The following is a 20,003-nucleotide window of genomic DNA, read 5'->3' on the forward strand; positions in this document are numbered from 1 at the left end:
ATTTTCTCTATCTCTTGTTTAGGAATGAATTCTTCCCTAATCCATAGTTGCAAAGCTTACTCCAGGACTCCTTTAATTTGAGTATGATATGCCCCCAAGTTATTCTCCTTTTTCCAGGGAATTCAATACCTGGCTCACTGTCTTTCTCTCCTCCTTAACTCCTATCTTTATCTTAGGAGATTTCAACATCTATATTCATATTCCCTCACCTACTAATTCCTCAGTTAGCTTAAATTCTGCTCCTGCAGGATTGCAGGACCTGCTTCTTCACTCCACCTCAGTCACATATAGGAACACAGGGTCATACACTGTATCTCACCATTAACCACAAATGTTCCACTTCCCTAATTTAAAACTTCTATTTCCCTAATTAAATACTGTGGAACTCCACTATCTGAGTATAACCTCCTATAATATTCCTATGCTTTGTTCCTCCTAAACCTATTCTCTGCCTTTATTACCTCCACCTTCAGGATTTTCTCAGGCTATTTCTTTATTTTATTATTTCTTTCTTTTTTTTTTCAGGCTATTTCTTGAATAGGCTCTAACTTTACTTTCCTCCCCCTCTGATCTCAATCGTATAACTAGCCAAGTTAATTTGACATTGCCCTTAATTCTTGGGTCCCTTGTCTTTTTGCTCCTCATACCTTGCCAACCCTTATATTACTCCCATCATCTGCCTCCTCTTGTCCTATTCATGTTGCTGAACAGAACTAGAAGAAGTCACACAACCACGTAATATACAAATTACAAATTCATTCTACCTAATCTCAAATGGACTCTCACTATAACAAGGCAATCTTTTTATTCCTCCTTCATTGTTATCCTATCTTTCTCCTCATAAAAACTATTCTAAACTTCAAGTCTACAATCCCCCTCTTACTTTTTTTAATTTTTTTTGCTTTTTGGCTAGGCAATGGGGTTAAGTGACTTGCCCAGGGTCACACAGCTAGTGAGTGTCAGTATCTGAGGCCAGATGTGAAATCAGGTCCTTCTGACTCCAAGGCTAGAGTTCTATCCACTTCGCCACCTAGCTGCCCCACCCCTCTTTATGAAGAAAGAGTTTTTTTGCTGTGAGCTCTCTCTTAGTCCTTTCTCTTCATTTAAAAAACCGTTTGACACCATCCCCTACTCTTTTCTCCTCTTCTTCAGACTTTGAGGATGAGGTGGCTCTTTTCGTGGCCAAGGTCAACCTTTCTACAAGTGCTTTTAATTTCATCCCCTCCCATCTTTTCCAACAGATTGAAAGCTCAATCATCTCTTTTCTCTGTAATCTTCAATTCTCCTTTTCTACTGGTTCTTTGTCCACTCCCTTCAAATATGTACAAGTTTCCCTAGGTCTTAAAAAACCTTCGCTACTCCTGACCATTTCCTCAAACTATTATTTTAGATCTCTTTTCCTTTTCTCAGCCAAACTCCTATGGGGGAAAAATTTTTGCTATGATAGGTAGGTTTGATACCTACACTTCTTCTCCTGTCACTCCCTCGATCTTTTGTATTCTAGATTCTGACCTCATCACTCAACTGAAATTGCTCTCTCCAAAGTTACCAATTACATTTTCATTGCCAAATCCAATAGTATTTTCTTAGTTCTTGTCCTAATCAAACTTTTTGATGTATTTGACACCACTGACCACTCTCTCCTGGATACTCTCTTCAATTTGGATTTTTGTGACACTACTCTTCCCTGGTCTTCCATAGGTATCTAACTACCTAGTCTCAGTCTCCTTGGAAGCATCTAGGAAGCACAGTGGATAGAGTGCTGCGCCTACAGTTCAAGCCCAGTGTCCTATCCACCCAGTTACCTAGCTTCCTTTTAGTTACATAGCTACCACCTTGTTTCAAGTCCTCATCTGCTCTTGCCTAGATTATTGCAACTTCCACCTAATTGTTCCCCCTCTCCCCCTTTTAAATCTCCCCTACTCCCACTTAGTCCACCTACTGTCAAAATTACTTCCTGAAGTCCAGAACTGATGACATTTTTTTTTTTTAACTCTATTAGCTCCTTTATTTATTTATTTTGGCTAGGCAATGGGGTTAAGTGACTTGCCCGGGGTCACACAGCTAGTAAGTGTTATGTGTCTGAGGTCATATTTGAACTCAGGTCCTCCTGAATCCAGGGCTGGTGCTCTATCCACTGTGCCACTTAGCTGCCTCCATTAGCTCGTTTAGAGGCAGCTAGGTGGTGCAGTAAATAGAGTATTGGAGTCAGGAAAAGTCAAATTCAAATGCAATCTCAGATACTTGTTACCTGTGTGATCCTGGGTAAGTCACTTAACCTCTATTTGCCTCAGTTTCCTCAACTGTAAATGGGCATAACAGCCCCTACCTTGAAGGGTTGTTGTGACAATCAAATGAGATAATATTTGTAAAGTACTAAGCACTATGTAAATGATTATTCCCTTACTCAACTCCAATAGCTTTAGGATAAAATAGAAGTTCCTGTTTGGCTTTTAAAGTCCTTGATAACCTTGCTTCAGCCTACCTCTCAGCCTCATTGTACACCATACTCTGGGATCCCATTGCACTGACCTTCTCTGGGTTCCTCACGCATGACACTTGCTCTCCGATGCCTGTGTCTTTGCCCTGACCCTGTCCTGTGCCTGGAATTCACTCTCTTATCACCTCAGGCACCACCTTGCCTTACAAGCTACCTTGTAATTTACTATTTGTACTTATTTGCTTTATATTCTGATATTCTTACAAATTCCCTTGTCTCCTTCACGAGCATGTAAACTTCTTGTGACTGAGACCTATTTAATTCACTGTATTTGTATTCCTAGGTCATAGCACAGTGCCTGGCATATCATCATCATCATCATCAATAATAGTAATTATTAATAATAATTGCTAACATTTATATAGATGCTTAATAAACTTGTTTTCTGATTTTAAAACAGTAACTTTAAAAAGATGTCATTCACTAAATCCCCAAATCCTTTAAGAAAAAGTACTTATGAAACTTAAGAAAAAAAACCAACCAAACAATTCTAGTGCAGAGAAAAGGGAGGAAGAGTAAAGTCAGGGCCAGAAACAGCATCACTTGTAACGCAAGCCCAAGCTGCTCCCTGGCTCCGCCCCACGCCGCTAATGCCTCATTATAGTCGTCGAACAGCTAACTCCTAGGCGGCCTTCCTAGTGTCCCTCAGGCCCCGCCCCTTTCAGTTCTGGCCTCCTCATTGGCCTCTGGACTGGCCACGCCCTCCCCACCCCGCTTCTCCTCCCGCCTGCCTTCGTTTTCTCCAATACGGCTACGCCTTTTCCCCTTCGCCCCGCCTCCTGCTTCCACCTCTGCTTTCCCATTTGTTTTCGGCGCCGCCCGTCCCAGCCCCCTCCAGCCTCCGTTTCCCTCTCCCTCCTTAGCCCGGCCGGAACCTCGTGACGTCAGTCGCGTGGGGAAGGCTTGTGGCGGGGTTTGCTGCGTTTGAACAGCTTCCGTCCTGAACCGGAAGGCTGCTGGTGGACGGCATCCGGCGCGCCCCGGGCGGGAAGGTGAGCTCTGGGACTGGTTCTCGCGGTCCCCCCCCCCGGCCCCCCCGGGCGGACTCGTGGCCCGTGTCAACTCCGCTTCTTGTTCTGGAATTACGGAGCTTCAGGGCGGAAAAATCCGCAGTGAGACATTTTCACACTATCAGGCTGGGTCGTTGCGGGTGTGAATGTGAAGTACAGCCCGCCATCCTCAGTTAGGCGTTGAAGACACTCACACCCCACACCCAGACCTTAGGAGCCCCAAAGACCTGGAGGCTAGAGAAGTGAGGACCCGGGGCAGCCAGGAAAGGCGGAAACAAACCTTGCCCCTTTGCAAAAACCCTTAGGGAAAAACTCCCGACCTTCCTCCTCCAGCCCTCTGATGATTTTCGCTTTTTGCTCTCCAGATTGTCCCATTTCTGGGATTGGTTACTAGCCCTCTTTTTGAATGGGCTGTCGTGGGGAGTCCCAGCCTGAGAGTCAGCAGACTTGGGTTTTCCACCCTTGAAGCACTGTTACCTTGACCACGGCATTTTACCGATTTGGGGGAACGTGAGCTTGTCTAGGATGAGGATGTCTAGGGTTCCATCCAGTTATAAGACTTTTGACCTCCCAGATCATATAGTTCAACCTCTTAACAAATTTGGAAACTGAGTCTTCAGCACTGTGAGGTAATTTGGTCGAGATTTCACAGGTAGTGAATGTGTGTACGAAGGGATTTATGGGGATTGATAGGCCTACCAAAATACCTTGATGTAGGATTAATTGAATACTTGCAGTTTTCATCAGTGATTGGATAGTTGATTTGGAGAAAGGCACAGCTGTGGTTATCAGATTCAGCAGAAAGATGGTAGGGATTGTTAATATGTTGGGATGTAGATTAGGAGAATTTGGAATAGTGGGCTGAAGTTAAGATGGAATTAAGTAGATCTAAATATAAGATATTGCATTTATTATAAGAAAATTGTGTAAGTACAGGATAAAGGGAAACTGGTAGTTCATATGAAAAATAGCCAGGCTCAATATGTTTCTCCAGTGTGATATGGTAGCCAAAAAAACTAATCTAAAATCTAAGATTATAGAGGTTGGGTAAGGCATACACTATCCAGAGATGATAGTCTCACTTACTCTACCCTGGATAGACATAATTTGAAGTATTGTGTCCAGTTCTGAGCACAGCATTTCAGAAGAGATATTTAGAAGTTGGGTTGTTTCATGAAAAAACTTGAAATCAAACCAAGACCAACTGAAGGAACTGGATAGATGTTTGACCTGGAGAAGAGAGGATGAGATTTGGAGGGAGTGCATCAGTCTTCAAATACTTGAAGGATTGTCATGGGGAAGAGGTGTTAGAGACTTATTTTCTTGGCTCTGGAGGGCTAAGCTAGGACCAAGGAGAGAAAGTTAGAAAGAGGCAGATTTTGGGTCAACTTAAGATAAAAGTTCTCTAACAATTATATCTGTCTAAAAATGAGGTGAGCTGCTCCTAGAGATCAGTGAGTTTCCTATCACAGGAGATATTCAAGCAGAGCCTGAATGGTTACTTGCCAAGAGTTTTGTAGATGGGATTTATTAACTAGGATAGGGCCTGGACCAGAAGATCTCTGATGTTCCTTTTAGCTATAAGATTATATGGTTCTTAGCTCTTGCCTGTTAGAAACAGCATCAGGATGTTGAATCTAGTGCTTTATGAGAAGTTACTTCACTACATATTTCTTGAAGATTTGTTGTTTTTTTCTGATTGCAATTTTGTTTTATATTTGAACAGGTTCCTTTTTGGCTTTATCTTGTTGCCAGGTTTCTTTGGTCTGCTCCCTCCTACCTCAGTTGAATCACAGCACCCAGAGTTCTTCTTAGTCACCATATTGTAGGTGGTGCTGATTTGGAAAATGCCTACGCATCCACAAAATAGGTTTTATTGGGGGTAAGGAAGGTGGATAAGACAGCTTGGAAGTAGGGAAATTCTCCAGACCTGGTAAGAACTTGTAGGCCCTTCTGTGCTGTCATTCTTTTTAAGTGTCAGTACTATATACAAGGTTTACTACTTGTTGTTAGGCAGAAATATGTCATTTATACCTTAGATATTCATAACATCTGTCTTCCAAAAAGTTCCAATAGATTTTCATTTATCCTCATAACATTCTTTAGAAGATTCTTTATGAGTTGTAGTGAAAAAAATTAATATCTAGAAGCTAACTCGATGGTAATGAACCTCTTTGAACATACCCATTTTAGTACTGATTTGATGGACACACAATTGTGTATGAGTTGAGTCTTTTTAAAATTTAGTATGTTATTATTTCTATGATATTGTTCCTAATAATAATTCAGCCCAAGCACGATGAGGCAAGAAGAAAATCAAAGAAAGGATAATTATTATAATAATGAAAATGATGGTTAGGGCATATATTAACAGACAGTATGATGGAAAGAGTACTGGATTTGAAACTAGAAGAGTAGAATTCAAATTCTGACTTTGCCACTTCTTATGGTGCCTTGGATAAATCACTTACCCTTTCTAGGCTTCATTTTCTTTTATCTTTCGAATGAAGTTAGACTGTTTAACATTAGTTATATTTTTAAATACAATTTAAAATATCTTTTATAAAATAAAGGGACATAATTGATATTATTCTTTTCATGAAGAAACAGAAGTATAGAAAGGTAAAGCACGTTAAGCAATTCAGTTAAAGTCAGAGAGGAGACAAGAACCTAAATTTTACAGTCCCATGGATGATGCTACAGAAAAGGAATCAATGTATGTAATAAATAAATTACTTCATCAGAAACACTTCATCTGAATGAAACCTAACAGTTACTCATTAATAATTTGTTGAATGAATGAATGAATTAAGCACCTTTGAAATACTTCAAGTACAATTAAATACATATAGAAAAACAAAATTAATATTCTTACCTTATATTTTTAAGTAGACTGCCTGAACTGTTGGCACTTAGATCCTCCCAAAGGCACACTCCTCCACAAACAACCAACCTTTAACCACAAGTATTTCATACTGAATTTTGAAAGGAATCTTAACTTTGTTGATAGCATCTGTCTTTAAGACATTCCTGTCTCAAACCTTGTCATATCTCCTTGAATTCAGCGTGAGGAAAATTCAGTGAGGGCCAATATTTTGAAGGTCCTGTGTCTCTTAGGTGTTTCCTGTACTATGGAGAAAAGTTAGAGGACTAGAGAGGGAGAAAAGTAGGCTAATTTTTTTTAGCCTACTTTGAGGCTTTTGGTGGATTAGTTATAGTACGTTTCTATTTAAAAAAAACAACTTTTTTTTGGTGAGGCAATTGAGTTAAGTCAAGTCAAGTCACTTGCCCAGAGTCACACAGCTAGTGAGCGTTATGTGTCTCAGGCCAGATTTGAACTCAGGTCCTCCTGACTTCTGGGCCAGTGTTCTACCCACTGTGCCACCTAGCTGCCCCTTGATATACGTTGTTGTTTTCAGTCATGTCCACCTCTTCATGACCCATTTTGGGGTTTTTTGGGCAAAGATACTGGAGTAGTTTGCCATTTCCTTCTCTAGCTCACTTAATAGATGAGGAAATTGAGGCCAACAGGATTAAATGCCTTGCCCAGGGTCACACAGCTAAGTAAGTGTCAAGGTCAAATTTGAACTCAGGTCTTCTTGACTCCAGGCCTGGTGCTTTGTCCTCTGCACTTCCTAGCTGTCCCTTGACATATAAACACTAATTGATACATGGTATTTAAATACATGGCATTCTATTAATTTAACAGCCTTTATTGAGGGCTGAGTGTATATAAAATGTGCTATTATTACATGTTTATTTAATATTAAAACAATGTGTTCCAGCCCTGATTGCTGTTAAAGTTGTTCTAGGGGTCTCTTTGTTTGAGTGACCCAACTCATTTAAAGATTGAACACCACCTATTGGTGTCCAGTTTCTGCTGATATTTTTGTACTATATTAAGACAAAGGTGTCAAACACTGGTGGGCCTCAAGCAGCCAACCTGAACCAGATTAATTATAATTGGGAAATATTTAAAAAATACAATAGAACACAGATAATGTTCTAAGTCAATATGCTGTCAGCTGGGATCCTCAGGTACCTTTTGGTCCCTTTTCTTGAGTTTGACACTACTTTATGAAGGCATACTCTTCTTTCCATCCCATATGATGTGAAATCCCTTGCAATTCTAAAATTCTGTGACTGTGTAAATCTTATTCCTTTGTTTTTAATTCTTTGGGGGAAAATCAGTTTATTCTGCAGGTATCAACAGTAAAACTAAACAGTAGGAAAAACCATCTGGGATTGTTAACATCGGCTTAAGAGCACACGCTAGGCCTCAGACCTTACAGGAGCCATTAGAGGAAGCAAAAGTGAGTAATTCTTCAGTGTCCACAGAGTTACCTTTTTATGTGTGGTAGTATAGTTTTCTGCTTCTATACTGGAAATTTCTTGCCAAGGGAGACACCACACTCCTGAAATTTGACAGAAATTCTTGATAAGCTGGTAACCTTGAGTCTGTTGAGCTCTTCCACATTTTATCTGTTAAAATTGAGTGGGTAAGAGTTGTCATCATTTTTTTCTTTTAAAAAAACAACTCCTAAAGGAAACTCCAAAAATGAATCTGTAGGATGCCCAAACAGACCATGACTAATTAAGAGTATTTTGAGTTGAAGGTTTTTTCTTTTTTTTCTCACAAAGGTGACTGCTATAGCAGTGTCATGTTTTCTGGGGGTAAGGCTGGCCTACATCATCCATATGTTGAATGTTTATTGCTGCTTCTCTAGCCTAGAATATTAACAAATGGTTTTGAGTATGTGAGATACATTAGTCATAAGTTAACTATATTATATGTGTAATATAGCATTATTTGTGTAATGTAACACAGAGTTACTCTCTTTTCTGTGGCAAGTATTGTCTCTATTTCTTAGGCCAGGAATTAGACCATTCTGTTTGTACTATATAACATGTATTTTGAAGTATTTGGTTTGTAAATACAGTCAGTTCTCACTTAAGGTAGGTTCTGCAGATCTTCCCCTCCCCTTGAAGGGACTGATCAGGTTCTCTTCGGGCCCCTGTAGCCACAGTGGCTTCATTGCCTGGAGTAGAGGACCCTGACTGGGGCTGTACCAGCAGCGCCCCAGTGAGCCCAAGTGGGTCTTGTCAGGTAGAACTGTCTGTCATTGCTCTTCAGAATTAACATGTGTCTTTTAAAATATAACTAAAAAGCAGTCAGCTTTTGATTATTTGTAAATGAATTATCCTGTTTAAGGATTAACTTCCTGGCTTCTTCTTGAGTCATTTAGTGATTTGGGTGGCCACTCCATGCAGAGATCTGTTAGGTATTGAAGGCAGATAGTGAAGAAGGAAATGATACATCTCTATCCTTGAGGAATATATGGCATGATGGAAAAGCTTATAGTTTACTCTGGTTGCTAATCCAATCATTCTTGAATTATTCTAGTCGAGCAATTAAATGTGTAAAATTATAATTAGAGCTAAACAGATAACATAGATATGGACATTTACAAGGCTCTTAGAAAACGTTTGATGACTATTGACAGATGGCAGATATAGAGGAGATGAGACTAGTGTTTGAGCTTGAGGGTTGTTTTTTCTTTTATCCATATTACTTTCCAAATTAGGATTGGTGAAGAGTTAGCTTTGAATGAGCCTTTACTTTGAGGTGGCTGAATAAAGTGATTAGCCTATTTGTGCCTCATGTTGATTGCCTGCTATGTTTCTTTCAGATGTCAGCATTATCAAGGAGAGCAAAATTAAAAGTTCAGGCTGTGGTGGCAAAAGATGAGTTGCCTTCTTTCCTGGAATCGTAAGTGTGTTTTATTTATTTATTTTTTTGGCTAGGCAGTGGGGTTAAGTGACTTGCCCAGGGTCACACAGCTAGTAAGTGTTATGTGTCTTGAGGCCGGATTTGAACTCAGGTCCTCCTGAATCCAGGGCTGTTGCTCTATCCGCTGAGCCACCTAGCTGCCCCCGTAAATGTGTTTTATTGTGGGTATAAAAAGATGTTTATTTCAGACAATATATCCTTTCACATGCACAATTTGACTGAAAACAATGCTGTACCACATGGAAAGAGTTGTTACATGAAAAATAATACTCTCTGTTGTACTTTAAAAAATTTTATTGATAAATTTTGTTTTTACATCATCTACTTTTTTCTCTACATTTCAATCTTCTCAGAAAGGCATCATTTATAATAAAAAAAAATGAAAGGGGGAAGAGTTCAGCAAAACTAACAGTTATTTTGAACTTTTATTCCTAATGTATTATCTCACTTTTTTCCTTGTAATAGTCTTGTGAATTCAGGAGTGTTAGGGAGTGATTATTCTTTCTATTTCACATATAGAAATACTGGGTCCTGGAGAGATTATGGTTATAGTTTAACAGACCCAGAACTAGAATCCGTGTTTCTGAGGCCAGAGCTCTTTCTATTCAACTCAGCTATCAAATATTCTATTCTTTTTTTGCATTTTCTATTAAGAATATGTGCAGTCTAAATGGACTTTGATTATTAATTAGCCTTTGTGAGGAATTAATTTTAATAATTACCATTGACTTGAACTCCATGCTCAATTAACTCCTAGATCATGGATAGGACCTTGTCTAGAGGTTTCCTAATCCTTTTGATGCAGGATCCCATACCATCCCAGTGTTAATTTTTCCAGGAGAAGAAAGTTAATCTTTTTTTTTTTTTACTAGCCTTGAGTAATAATACATATAATACATAATAATACATTGCATATAGAGGATGATGGATAGGCATGGGTTTAATGGAGTTGTTCTAAGTTGATTTCCTTATCTTACTCACTGAGTATGGCTTTTGCATCTGTTTTGCTTCTGCACCGTGATAGGGACTAAGCCAGAGAGATATTAGGAAGATTTGGGAAGTGTGTTATTTAATTTTTTTCTATGGTGTGTAAGAAAGTGCAGTAGTGGTTGTAGTCTTCTCAGTAAGCATATTTACACTATAGGGTGAAGTCACTGAAATATAGCTCACTTGATTCTGGCTCTTTATGTAACCCAGGAGGCGTCTTGAAGGCCACATTATATATGGATTTGATTTAGCACAATTTGAATGAATTGAAAATTAAGGATGAAAAATTCTCAGTGATCATGGGGTATTAGACCCAGTAAAAGTCATCTGAGTAATAAATAATATCCTCAAACTCTTTTGATGATCATATTAGGGGATAGAGAAGTAAGGGTGAAGTTGAAACAAGGAGAGAAGAAGAAAATAGAGGTCAGAATGTTGAGAATCTCAGAGAGAGGAGCCAGTGATCTTCTCTCTTATCAGGGAATTCTCTTTTTACAGAAGATGTTTTATAGCCTATCATTATTATGTACTAGGTTGTACTCACTCCAAGATACTTGTTGAGGTTTCTCATCTTGCCTTAGAACATTCTTGTACAAAAACACCACTGTAGTTTGTAGGAAGCATAAGTATCTATGTGTTTTCTTTGTGACATTTTAATTTTATTTTCCTAGAAAATGTTCTGTTAATTTTCTCCTAGTTCATCTGAATCTGAAGAGGATAATGATGAAGATAGTTCTTGGGAGCCCCAGAAGAAAGCTACCAACAGCTTGAAGTTGCCCATTTCTAATAAAAGCAAGCCAAAGAAAGTGTCTGTAATACAGAAGAAAGCCCCACATATCAGCAGTAGTCCAAGAAAGGTGGCTATTAAAGAAGAACTGGTAGGTATCCCAGGTAGACATAGGTTCCATCTTACTGTTTGCAGAGCAGAGCACATACTTTTCAAAAAGAGCTAGAGAAATAGGGTGTATTTGATACTGAGTCAGTAGACTGTTTGTTTACAGATAGATTGCATTAGTTGCCTGGTAGCTTTTGAAGATGAATTTGTGCTTTGCAAATGCTATATATGATAATCTGGATTTAACCTTAATTTTATCTTTTCATTAAATGCTGCTTTATACCTCTTTTATACCTCCATGTTTCTTGTTTTCTGCATGTAAGCTTTCCGCTAAAAGAAACTAAGAGGGGTTCAGCTTTGTCTGTAATTGAAAAAGCTGTAGCTCCTATTCTGGTTGTTAGTGTTTAATTGTTTTTATTTTTATTTTTTTTTTTAACATTATAACCTTAATAACCATTAACAAAGACAAACATGTAAAATAAAGAATGCAATCTTACATGAGACCCATAGCATTTAATGAAGTGGAAATAAATGAACATATAATGAATAGAAAAAGCATTTGCTCTGTGTCTCCTTTCTAATTTGTCTCAAAATTCTACTGTCTTTGACTTTGTTTTTCTTTTTTTAAAATGTTTTTGTCGAAGTGTATGCAGTTCTTCCTGGTCCTGCTGATTTTGCTTTGCGTCACTGTATATTTTCTTATATTCTTCATCTTTTTAGAATTTTTCTTACATGGTGCTAGGAGTATGAAGGCTTTCCATTAAACTTAGTATAATAGAGTTGGAGGGAAGGTCAAGTTTCCTATCTGTTATTAACTGTAAGTAATTCTGTCAGATTCTTTTTACTGATATTTAGTATTTTTAAAGATTAAAAAATAAGATGGAGCCAGAAGGAAGAGAACAGGCTAACTCAGGTAGAAAAATGTTTTTATTTAGAATTTTTTTAGACATTTTAGAGAACTTTAGAGATTTTTGATTTTTTCACAATTCCTTACAAGTTTTGCCAAAATTCAACATTTTTTGTTCCATTGAAGGAACATATAACGTGAGGGAGGGAAGTTCATCTCTAGCTCGTTTCCCTGGTTGACATTTTTGGGTGCCTGTATTGCATGAGGAGAATTGGTAGCCCAGCCATTAATTGCCCCATGGTCCTCTGGCAGGTACCAATGAGGACACTAATGACTGGCAAGATTACTGTGATCCCGTGGTGAGGCTCAGGGTTTTTGTCACTTTATGTCCCTAAATAGGAACTGAATAGAAAGATCGATTTTAGAGAGTGACCTGGGGGTGGCCATGCAGCTCTGGGCAAGTTATTTCATATCTCAGTGCCATAGGCAACTCTTTGAAGATTAAGTCACAGAGGAGTTGCCTATCTATATGGTTTCCTCATTGCCAGAATACAGAATAGAAGGAAATCTGTTCCACTAAAAAAAGAACCATGAGATCCTCTTTCCATTGGACACATTACACTGGTCAGCCAAAGTTTTAGAATTCTCGAACTAGTTATGGATCTTACACCTAAATAAAGTAAAGTGAAAACAATTTGGAAAAACATGAAAATAGGTTATCACAAAGATTTTTTACCATTCTTAATGAATCACTTTTCCTTTATGAAGACAAAACAAAGGAATTATATTTATTTAGTCAGAAGGGAAAAGACTGATGAGTGACATAGCAGTATAGATATTAATTAACTTGCCATCTGTTCTGCAGACCTCTACATAAAGGATTTTTACATAATGTGAATTTGTCCTGGGACTTGGGGAAGGGAGGGAAGGAGGCAAGAAGGGGGCCATTTACCCAGGGAGGGAGGGGAGGCTAGCACATGGTTTAGGGAGGACAGAGCAGGAACAGGAACACTTAAGGACTGGCACCAGTCACATGGAGATCTGGCTAGAACTGAGAGAACAGGGGTTTTGGGGGAGGAGTGGAGGTGGGAGACATGGGGCACAGATAGAACGTTGACAGGGGTTGGAAGGTGGGGCTGGGCACAGATGCTTGGTACAGATGGTCAGAAGACAGACACTGCTGGAAAGGGAGTGGGGAGGTGGTGGTGGCGTGTTAGGTAGGGTAGGCATAGCAGGATGTAGGTCTCAACCCAAGCCCTATCAGTCTGCAGTGATTGGTCTCGCTCAATCCCATTCTTCTACTTTGATTTGGAGGTTTTTTTTTTTTTTGGTAGAGGCAAGTGGGAGCACCAAGGGAAGTACCAAATCCAGATGCTGAGGGTCCTGAATGGAGAGAGAGCACCATACTGTACAGTAAAGTTATCATAAGGTGTTTTTTTGAAATACAGATTTCTTTCAGAATTCTTTACAGAAAGTCAAATTTGCAATGGGAATTTGTGTGAAGTGAGAACTATCTGTGTTGAGGATAGAATAAAAAGATATTAACTTAAACTATAATAATTATAGATTTCTTTTGTATAATACTCTTAAGTATCATACTTTAAGTAAGTGCTTTACATGCATAATCTCACAGTTGAATCATGTAATACCTTGTGAGGAAGGTGCTGTCATTATCTTCATTTTACAATTGAGAAAACTCTGTTCAGGTTAAGTGACTTGCGCAAGGCCACACAGCTATTAATTATCTTAGGGGATTCCAGCTAAGTCTCCCTGATTCCAATTCTAGCATTCTTTCACCATGCCATAATGCCTCTATAGCATGACAGGTAAATGGAAGAAATTCTTGACAGTAAAGTCTATTAAACACCCTAATAGGTTGGGAGATGTAGGGGAATGGTACAATGAATTTTTTGAAAGGCTTTAAAAATTAGTTTTGATTTCTGTATTTCTGCAGTAGTTTAGTTGAGTCTTGTCTAAAGGTCTAAGGGATGGATTCAGGGTCTCAGGTTCTTTATACACATAGGTTTATGAAAATGTCAAAGACTTTAAATTTTTAATTGTGCTTTGATTATTTAATTTGTATTATTTAGCAGCTTATTTTTGGCTGGATCACCCATACTTTTGGAAGCTTGGAATCACTAGTATGTGCACAGGTGTCTCCACTAGAGAATAAGAAGGGTGATGAGAAGAAGGGTAGTCTTAAATTAGGCAATGTTGTCACTTGTGAACATCTGTTAGTTTGATTCTGCATTGGGGAGGTTGGAGCTTTGTTTGAAATTTAGTTTTGAATTTCATTTGTGTATGCTATTCTTACCCTCCTACTAGTTTCTTGTTGAACTGAATTTTATTCAGTGCCTTTACAGTGACATAGAGTTTCTTTGACTTCATTTTGTCAGTGATTTGTGTACCATAAATTTTTGGGAGAAGATGTGAGAGAAGATGGTGTTGATACATATTTGAAATTTATCAAAATGAAATAGACACAGTGGATTTTACTTATTTGCATTGCCCTATTTGGGGGTGAAATTTAGACTGAACACAGATGCTTTTTCAGGTTGACCATTGTGCTTTCAGGGAAGGTTGGGTTCTACAGAGTTGTGAGCTGGTTAGATCTTTTAACTGCATGAAGGTTGAAACCTTGTCTGTTCTTTGCTCTACTCTAATGCTCCTGCTTGCTTCATCACTATGTGCCCTGGGGACACACATTAAAAACTTTTTAGTTGAATTTAAAGGCTTTTGGGGAATTGACTTTGATGTTGTTTTAATCTCATGTTCACTTGATGGTTTGACAGAATAGCTCTGTGCTTATTGATGATGTTTCGGAAGACAGCAAAGATGAACTCAAAGTTTTGCAGAAGCAGAAAACTACAAGTAGCACACGGAAGAGAGTATGTAATAAGCCTCGAATGCAGAAGGCCAAAAAACTGAAAGTTGATGAGGTGATCTGCAGAACTGACAACTTAGATGATGGTGGTGGTGGCATTGAGATACCATCAACGAGCACCATGCAAGGAGGAAGCAGCATAAAGAAGAGAGAAGATGAAGAGGACCTTACATTTGGTGAACCCCCTTTAAAGAAAATAAAATCTACAATGTTTCCTCAGGGACAGCCTGTCAAAACTGCAGGAAATGTTGGCAAGGTTCAGGAGGATCTGGAAATGAACTGGGACATGGTACAGGTATGAAATTAGCTTTTTCTTTCTACTTCTTTTAATTGCTCTCATTGAGAAAGGGAATGCTTTCAGAATGCTGAGGGAAGGCCCTGACAATCCCAGTAACAATAGCATGTTCCATAAATAACATAACATTTTTTCATATAACACATATAGTCCAATATACTATCTCTTGTTGAATCTCTAGAGAGAAAAATAACTGTTTCTTAATGCAGTAGTACCCTCCTTTAAAATCTGGATTTTAAATAGATAATTTAGGAAGTGATTATTCTCATTACAAAAGTATCCATCTAGGGCTCCTGTTTATAGTAACTCCCTGATGCATTTAAATGTTTATTTCTAGATCATGAACTACTTGTCAATGACAGAGGGCAGAGAAACTTTAAACTTAAAAGTATTAGAAGCTACTGCCTAGCTACTGAAAATCAGAAATGAAGATGAAGCACCTCTCAAGTTATAATATAGTAGACAATTGCTAAAAATTAGACTTAGTGGCAGCTTTTCAGGTATATGTATCTTGTATGTATATAGCTTTTCATGTATATATATCTGTATGCATATAGATATGTATGCTATTACTCACACACATATGTGCTATTCCACGAGCTCTGCTGGAGTCCTACTCTGTTTCAGTGTGGTGTGAAGGTGATTCTTCTTGAAGGTTATGATAGTAGAAGGTGACTGACCTCTGGCAGGTCCATGCATGCTAGAAAGCCTTAGAGCATGGCCCTTTGGCAGACTGTGTTGTGTGTCTGTTATCTGGGAATCAGTTTAAATAAGGAAAGTGTGAAGGGGCCCATCACCAGAAAAGTGGCTAGTACATGATGCTTTTTTTTTCCGCACAGCTCCTCCTGAAGACTACTTGCTAAGATTTGGAGGGAAGTACTATCACTGACGAAACTTTATTTATCTGTTGAGGTATTGAGTTATTACGTGAAATGAGGTACAGTTGTACAGCTGTCTCTCTATACTTTAGCATATTGTCTTCATGAATTACTATGGCTGAAAAATCATTACCTGCAAGTTTCACTCATGTATCACTTTGACCCCAGGAGACCCCCACAATCCTGTAGCTGCCTCCTATTCTTCTTTATCTAGAGAGAAATAACAGAATTTACTAGTGTTCTATAGCTCTTTGTTTGGAACAGCTGGGTGACATAGCTATAGTATTAAAGAACTCGTTCTTGTTCTGTGATAACATTTTGATATATTACTATAATCAATTCTTCATTTTATGTACCATCAGAGGGGACTAGAGGCACATTAATATAAAAGAATGGCTATCAATGATTTTTTTAATAGATGGTGGTTAATTCTCAGGTTCCACTATTAAAATCTTAGTCAAAGATTTACTGTGGTAAGGAGGTGACCTTGAGTTTCCAAAGATTATGCTAGCACAACCCAGACTCTAACAGGACTATCCAACCAAGCTTGTGGGTCTGGTAGTGAAATATGCTTCTGACATCTAAGGACCATTTTAGCTAAGGCAAGAAAGGCTGACATTAAGATGAATTGTCCAGGCAATGATTTTAACTCATGGAGACAATGTGCTAAAACTTGAAGAGGTTTTAATTTTAGTTGGTGGAGGGAATACCTTTCTTGGCAAAACTGTAGGTCTTTTGAAGTATTCAAATAATCTTTAAGTTAGTTGGTATTTCCTGAACACAGAGAGGAAGACACAGGGAGGAAATTGGCATAAATGTGCACTGGGTAGTGGGAAAAACCTGTCAAAGGTTGAAAATGGGATAGTCTAGGGCTGCACTTAACTATTTAGTTCTGTATTCACTATTATTGTGTGTGTGTGTGTGTGTGTGTCTGTCTGTCCACTCTTCAAGAGGCAACTAGGTGGCACTACCACCTAATGGATAGAGGACTAGGCCTGGAGTCAGGAAGACCCGAGTTCAAATGTGACCTCAGACTCAATACTAGCCATGGGACCTTGGGCAAGTCACATAATCTCCATTTGCCTCAGTTTTTTTATCTGTAAAATGGGAATAATAATAGCACCTACTCATAGGGTTGTTATGAGGATCAAGTGAGATAATAATTGTAAAGCATTTAGTAAGTGCTTTATAAATGTTAGCTATTATTGCTTGGTACTCTATTATTCTAATCTTGTACAACTTCACTTAGGAAGCCAGTGTTTGGGATTGTAGAAGGACTATTGGCCCAGGACATTATCACACCTGAAACTTATTTCTTGTGAGTGTTTTTTTTCTGTTCTTTCTCTGTCTCTTCTGTGCTCCTCTGCCCTGAACATTTCTTTACTGTTGCCATTCATAGAACAATTGGTGAAACTCTTTGAATAATAGATTCCCAAAGAGAAACAGAAAGAGGGAAGGACAGGGAGAATTAAAGAGGAGAACAAAAAGAGAGAGGTGCTATACTGAGTTAAGGGTGTGTGATAAAAGAGAAGCAGAAAAAAAAAAAGAAAAGCAGAGGCACTAAATAAGGAGAAGAGGCCCAAACTTGACTAACTTGGACAAAGAATAAAAATAATATCCTTTGTTGTGATGTGTTCTAAATATTTAGTAAAAGTAAATTATATCCCCATTTTAAGGCTCTGGGGCAAAAACTGGTTTTGAGAGGCCCTTCCTCATGCCTATTTTCTGAATGTTTGGAATGTTTGAGAATTTTAGTCCTTATCAAATTTGAGCAGATTTTCCTGCCTCCCACAGAATCTTCAAATTGTTTTTCAGTGGTTTCTGGCAGCTGCAGCAATCCCACTCAGTGAATCTGGGCATCCCTTGCTTATGAGTTTGGAGAGGTAGTTGCTACAGCTGTCACCTACTCCCAGTACCCCAGTGGTAACTCCTTTAGATGCTAGTTGGTTCACTCTCTCTTTTCAAATAGACTCAGGAAAATTGTCTGGGGAGTTTTAAAGGAAGGACATATTTGCTTGGTTTTTCCTTTTACTATTAGACTATTCAGAATCTTTTCTTCAGCTCATTTTCTGAAAGTAAACTTTAGCACAGGCCTCAGAAGGAATGAGTATGTGGGTATATATCTGATACAGAGTTCCCTTGTACGTTAAGCCTTTAAGGAAAACATGGACTAATTATTTGGTGTCAGTTTCTAAACAAAAATTAGACAGATCTACTACTATGAATGCCATTGGATGACTAGGAACAAAGAACTTATTACTGTTTCTTACTGCAAGTAATTTTAAAGACCTTGTCGTAGGGAATTCTATCACTAGAAGTTACATGTATCTGAGAAAGATGATCAGAGGTTGGCTAGTTGAGTTTTCTTATTAGCTGTAGTCATTTTTTTATGTTAGAAAGTAGAAGCACATAATTCTCTTTTGGTACCTTTTTAGTTTCTCATGGAATAGTAATCAGTAACAACCAATATTTTCAGAACTTGTGTGTGTAATATCTTAGATCATTTCTTGCTTTGAGTTTCGGGGAACACTTATTTGCCTTTTTTTAATCTTTGCTTTTGTTGGGGTAGAGGCAACCAGTCATTTAGTCAGTCCACAAGCATTTTGTTAAGAAAGACAAAGCAGAGTCTTTGCTCTCAAGGAGCATGTGATCTGATGGGGGAGACAACATGAAAACAACTGTGGACAAACAATCTATAAATTGGACGTAATCACTGAAGAGAAGTACTCGCATTAAAGGGGATCAAAAAAGACTTCTTGTGGAAGATTGCGTTTTAGCTAGGACTTAAAGCCAGGAAAACTAGGAGGCAGAGAGAAGGGAGAAAATTCTGACATGAGGAGATAGACAGTGAAAACGTTTAGTCAGTATCTGGTGTAAGGAGCAGCACGTAGACCAGTGTCACTGGATCACAGAATATGTGGATGGGAGCAAGGTGTAAAAAGACTGGAAAGGAGGGAAAGGGCCAGGTATGATGAATTTTAAAGTCAGGTGTCTAGGCAGCTATGGGCAGCCAGGTGGTACAGTGGATAGAGTGCTGCGCCTGGAGTCAGGAAGATTCATCTTCCTGAGTTCAAATCTGGCCTCAGACATTTACTAGCTGAGTGACCCACTCCAGTGTCTTTTGCCAAAAAACCAAACCAAACCAAACCCAAATAGGGTCACGAAGAGTTGGACACGTCCGAAAAATGACCAAACAACAACAGAGCCAAATGGAGGATTTTGTATTTGATCCTGCAGGTAATAGGGGACCACTTGTGTTTATTGAATAGGAGTGTCATGGTCAGACCTGCACATTTTAAGATCGATTTGACAGTTGAGTGGAAGGTAGACTGGAGGGAGGAGAGAGTTGAGGCAGGGAGACATAGCACACTTTTGCAATAGGTAGAATAGCGGGCCTTGGCAACAGATTGGGTATAGGATGGGATGAGAGAGAGTGAGGAGTTGAAAATGACAGTCTAGGTTGTGAGTTTGGGTGACTGGAAGGATGGTGACATTCCAGGGGTGGGAAACTTGTGGCCTTGAGGCCGCATGTGGCCCTCTAGATCCTTAAGTGTGGCCCTTTGAGTCAAAGGGGAATTTGGGCCACGTGTGGCCTCGAGGCTGCAGGTTCCCCACGCCTGCTAGACAGTATTAGAAAAGTTAGAGGGGCAGCTAGGTGGCATAGTGGATAGAGCACCGGCCCTGGAGTCCCGAGGACCTGAGTTCAAATCCGGCCTGAGATAGATAACACTCACTAGCTATGTAACTCTGTGCAAGTCACTTAATTACAATTCCCTCACCAAAAAAAAAAGGTTCGGAAGAATGGAAGAATTTGGGAGGAAAGACGAGTTACGTTTTGGACAAGTATTAAGCACTTCCTGTGTGCCAGGCACTGTGCTAGGTTATAGGTATAAATAGTGAAATGATCACCACTTGCAATAAGTTTACATTCTAATTGGTGAGACAAATGTGTAAAAAATACACACAGTATAATACA

The 20,003-nt window shown here is 38.9% G+C and overlaps 1 protein-coding gene across 4 annotated transcripts in view; it reads left to right on the plus strand.

Annotated features, from left to right (window-relative positions):
* The first annotated feature begins 3,409 nt into the window (after positions 1-3,409).
* SRBD1 (S1 RNA binding domain 1) overlaps positions 3,410-20,003 on the plus strand; it is a 320,284-nt gene continuing 303,690 nt past the window's right edge. For 2 of the 4 annotated variants that reach the window (XM_027865578.1, XM_027865581.1), the window contains exons 1-5: positions 3,444-3,492; positions 7,702-7,823; positions 9,201-9,280; positions 10,986-11,166; positions 14,763-15,149. In XM_027865578.1, the coding sequence (XP_027721379.1) occupies positions 9,201-9,280; positions 10,986-11,166; positions 14,763-15,149 (648 nt within the window). In that variant the 5' untranslated portion in view covers positions 3,444-3,492; positions 7,702-7,823. Of the gene's footprint in view, positions 3,493-5,269; positions 5,444-7,701; positions 7,824-9,200; positions 9,281-10,985; positions 11,167-14,762; positions 15,150-20,003 lie in introns of those variants that run through there. The other 2 variants (XM_027865579.1, XM_027865580.1) reach the window with 2 other exon arrangements.

This window comes from Vombatus ursinus, unplaced genomic scaffold (assembly GCF_900497805.2).
Source record: "Vombatus ursinus unplaced genomic scaffold, bare-nosed wombat genome assembly UNPS02014778.1, whole genome shotgun sequence".
Lineage (NCBI taxonomy): Eukaryota > Metazoa > Chordata > Mammalia > Diprotodontia > Vombatidae > Vombatus > Vombatus ursinus.